Source organism: Temnothorax curvispinosus, unplaced genomic scaffold, assembly GCF_003070985.1.
Source record: "Temnothorax curvispinosus isolate PA1 unplaced genomic scaffold, ASM307098v1 QBEX01004599.1, whole genome shotgun sequence".
Classification (NCBI taxonomy): Eukaryota; Metazoa; Arthropoda; class Insecta; order Hymenoptera; family Formicidae; genus Temnothorax; species Temnothorax curvispinosus.
In genome coordinates, this window is record NW_020214379.1 from 1 (window position 1) to 2,722 (window position 2,722).

The following is a 2,722-nucleotide window of genomic DNA, read 5'->3' on the forward strand; positions in this document are numbered from 1 at the left end:
TACTGAGGTAGGCATATAATACCAAGGATATAATTGTACAAATTGACAAGCTGTTTCCAATGTATATTGTTTAAATCTTTCTTGGTTAATAATATGACCCGATGAAATAACTTGTAATATAATGTAAAAGCGATGAATAATGTTTTCTTCTACTCCTGTTATAGCTGCAGAAATACGTGAATTTTCGAAAAATCGTCGAGCAGTGTTGCCATCATTTGTACTTCCATATCCAGGCTTTGGCTTATCAATTATTAATCCTAATTCTTTCTTAAAACCTTTTTGAATGTTTTCTTTTCTTGTCTGAACCGATTTTTTTTCATGATCTTGGCGAGCCTGCCATTTTTTTATTTCTAATTTATAAGATAGATGTAAACAGCATTCAAAACAACGAATCCAAGCATGTAGTGATGATAAACCAAATTCAAAACTTTTTTCATTAATTGGCTTACTTAAAATTAAATCTATTTTATTAAAATCTTTGGATGTTGCTTGACATAGATAACAACGTTGCGTAGAAGAATTACTTGTCAATGCATTGCATACTTTGCCATCAATCATTGTCAAGGCAAGTTGATATGTTACAGATATCTTTTTTCCATCTTGATATGTTTCAAAAGGAACAAGTTCATCTATTTGTTTTTTTATATAATCTGTCTCTTGTATTGTAATTTCTGTAGTCTCATGTAAAAATTGAATTCTGATTGGTCTGCAGAATCTTGGAGAAGAAGGTCTTGGATTTTTCCAAATAATAGTTGTTTCATTAGTCACTTTATCTGTATGTATAAATTGCAGTGGCACAATAGAAGTGAATAAAATACTTTCATCTGTATTTCTTTCATCATCAATGAATTTTTGTTTATATTTACTGTGCCCAGAACTGCCATCGCAACCCCATTTACAAATTAAAGATAAATTTTCACGTTGTTGATCGGTTAAACATTTAATTACATCCAACTGAGTAAGTAAAATACGACTAATCGTGTGATCCAGTAAAGGTTGTACTTGTATTTCTGCACTAGTTTCAGTTAAAATTATTTCTGCTTTAGGATAACAATTTTTTTTAGACTTTAATATTTCTTTGTATGATGGAAAAAGTTTGGATCTCTTTCGCAAGCAAGCATTTCGTAATAGTTGATATTTATTTCTTGAAAATTTAAGTTCAACAAATAAAGAAAGAGCCTCATCAGGAGTAAAAATATCTTCTTCAAAATACTGAAAATTTTTTCGATACCTTTTTGCTTTACTTGGACTGCTCGATGTCACATGCTTTAATATTTTTGCTGCATCTACTTTTCCTTCTGCTCGTAGATTTATTTGGGCTGCGTAAGAAAGCTCTTCAGTACTTGATTGTGTACGCAAATTTTCTGTCTTTCTTCGTTTACTTCTCTCACTAGAATCTTCAAAACTTGTTGATGGTCGACCTCCTATATCGGTTTCCTTATTTTCTTCTTTGAGTCCAAATGAAATAAATACTCCTAACCATTCACCATAGGTTTTAAAAAAGACAGATTCCGTTCTCTTACTTTTCTGCCACTTGTCTTTTAAATCAAAAATTAATTTCCGTATTGGTTGTTTAGTGTGGTCAGGTAAATTATACGGATGTTGTAATTTGCAAGACATTAATTCTTCAATTTTTGCGTATGCATCTGTAGCCCTTAGACTTAAATTATTTCTTATTAAATTAAAAACTTCTTTTCTTGTCAGACCATTTTTATCAGGCATTTCTGAATTGGAACCTAAAAAAAAGTTTTTGTTTAATACATAAATTAGTCACACTTTAATTAAATTAATAGTTATTTTTATTTCAAGTTTTCAAAAAATCATTATATAAAATGAATTAGTAAATAACAATAATTATTTAATGTACTAATCATTATACGTTTGAATTACATTAATATAATAAAATTTGCATTTAATTTGTATACAATAAATTTGAAGCACTGTATGTAAATACATAACATATAAATTTACTCGAATAAAGTACAGGCTTACATCCCGCGCATGGAATTTAGGCATGAAATTTAAGTTTTAAAAAGAAATGTTTGTATGTAAATTCTAAATCACTTTACATATACATCATATACGTTCAAAAAAAGTTGAAACAATTATCCAAGTAGACGAAAAAACTATTTATACTTCTTTTAGTTACGCCAAAATAACATTTTTTGTTTTCTTTTTTACAAAAACATGTATAAAAACTCGTTAGGCACTTAAAGGCAGCTGAATTTTGTTTTATTTTATAGATAATAGTTTCACCTTTCATGTCCAATAAGACAGATGACAGAATTCTGCAGAATTATTAAACTTTTTTCTTCAAAACTAAATTTCTTTTTAGTTTTATAACGTAAAATTAACGTAAGTTTATTACCTTATTACTATTTTCTATAAAAATATTGAGTATTCTAGTAAACACAATCATATTCTACTTACTTTTACGAGTTGATTTCATTTTGTTAAAGTTAAATCGGTAAACTCTACGAAATTTTATAACTCTTCAAACACGAGCTTGCTTTTTCTTCTGCGCGCCAGATGTTGCTCGAGCGAAGGTCGCCTTTGTATTAATTTCTAAAAGCAGGTATAAGGGATCCGACCCTAATACTAACGGATTTTTACCCTTGGGATATTTCTCTAACCAACCCAACAGTTCAAATTCCCCAACTAGAAACTTTATTTTGGGGGTTTTGGCCAGCTTTTTTGGATTCTGCCCCACTGTGCACCGGGG

General features: G+C 29.6%; 1 protein-coding gene across 1 annotated transcript; it reads right to left on the minus strand.

Moving 5' to 3' along the window:
* Window positions 1–1,231: 1,231 nt before the first annotated feature.
* LOC112453686 lies at window positions 1,232–2,517 on the minus strand (the record flags this gene model as incomplete). Its single annotated transcript, XM_025014573.1, has 2 exons — window positions 2,431–2,517; window positions 1,232–1,736 (listed from the first exon to the last, which is right to left on the minus strand). Coding segments are annotated over exons 1-2 (524 nt in total), but the record flags the coding sequence as incomplete, so codon positions are not given.
* Window positions 2,518–2,722: the final 205 nt, after the last annotated feature.